We start from the raw sequence: 1,124 nt of genomic DNA, 5'->3' as shown, positions 1-1,124 counted from the left end.
GTACCATTTATATCCGTAGATTTGAACGGAAAAGGTGTAGATAGATGTAAATTTGCTTAATGGACCAGAAAAAGTGGAGTAGATGTAAATTTGCTTAATGGATCTGATACGTTTCCAAGATTTATTTTCTCGAGGCGTTTCGAAGCCGGTGTGTAAAATTCACCAACTTGCTTATCAGATTTTTTTTTGATCTGCTAAGATAGTGTTGTATAACAAATAATTTCTGGATCTACTATATATAATTCACTATAAACAAATCTAGACTCTTGGTTTTGGATGCAGATCTAATACAATGTGAAACGTCACTGAACACAATCTATATTTCAGACATCTGAAGTAGCAACAATCTAAATTTCAGGCAAGCAGAGCCCAAACTTTTCAAGAGGAAGGGCACATGTTATTAGATATAGAAATTATACATATATATACGTAGGTGGTATAAAAAAGTAGTCGACACGATACATTAGCTAGAACCGTCTCACATGATACGACTATGAACAAACACATCACGGACAAGCTTGCTTGCATTGTATTGCATCGATCCCTCATCTGTTAGCACAGCACCTCTCTCATCAGCTGGCAACCGATATCATCCTCCCGTAGCACGTCGTCCATGGAGGATGATAGATACATCGTCTATCGGTCGGTCAGTAGTAGGGGCGGCGCGCGCAGGTGAGCGTCCGCACCAGGCGCCGCCACAGAGCACCCAGCGAGGTGCGCCGCCGCGTGCGCACCGTCACCGGCCCACCAGGCACCCTCTTCTTCCTCCGCCACGGCGTCAGCGACATTAGCGATGGCATGGCCGCGTGGAGCTAGCCTGCGCGCGGTCGAACTTGAACTTGATTAGCCTGTGTCCGGGGCGACCAACACAGAAGAGACAGATCGTCGGACTCGGATCGGAGAAGACTGATTTGGATCTGTGCACAGGCTCCCTTTTAAACCTCGCGCCGGCCGACGCCCCGCCGCGTGCCCGTGCTCCCGCCGCGCCACGCGGCCATGAGGTGGCCGGCTCGCAGACGCGTGTGCGCGCGTGGACCGGTGGACGAGTACCCTAGCCCCTCAGTGGTAGGACGGTTCGGTACTTCGGTGTCCGCGTGAGAGGTCAACCATGCCCATCGAACTTG

The 1,124-nt window shown here is 50.1% G+C and overlaps 1 protein-coding gene across 1 annotated transcript; it reads right to left on the bottom strand.

Moving 5' to 3' along the window:
- Positions 1–288: 288 nt before the first annotated feature.
- Positions 289–905, bottom strand: LOC100279047 (uncharacterized). Its single transcript, NM_001364542.1, has one exon. It carries the CDS (start codon positions 547–549, stop codon positions 379–381), a length of 171 nt encoding a protein of 56 aa, NP_001351471.1. The 5' UTR covers positions 550–905; the 3' UTR covers positions 289–378.
- Positions 906–1,124: the final 219 nt, after the last annotated feature.

Source organism: Zea mays, chromosome 4 (genome assembly GCF_902167145.1).
Source record: "Zea mays cultivar B73 chromosome 4, Zm-B73-REFERENCE-NAM-5.0, whole genome shotgun sequence".
Taxonomy (NCBI): Eukaryota; Viridiplantae; Streptophyta; class Magnoliopsida; order Poales; family Poaceae; genus Zea; species Zea mays.
The sequence above is the reverse complement of the archived record's forward strand: the minus strand, read 5'-3'. Positions and strand labels throughout refer to the sequence as shown.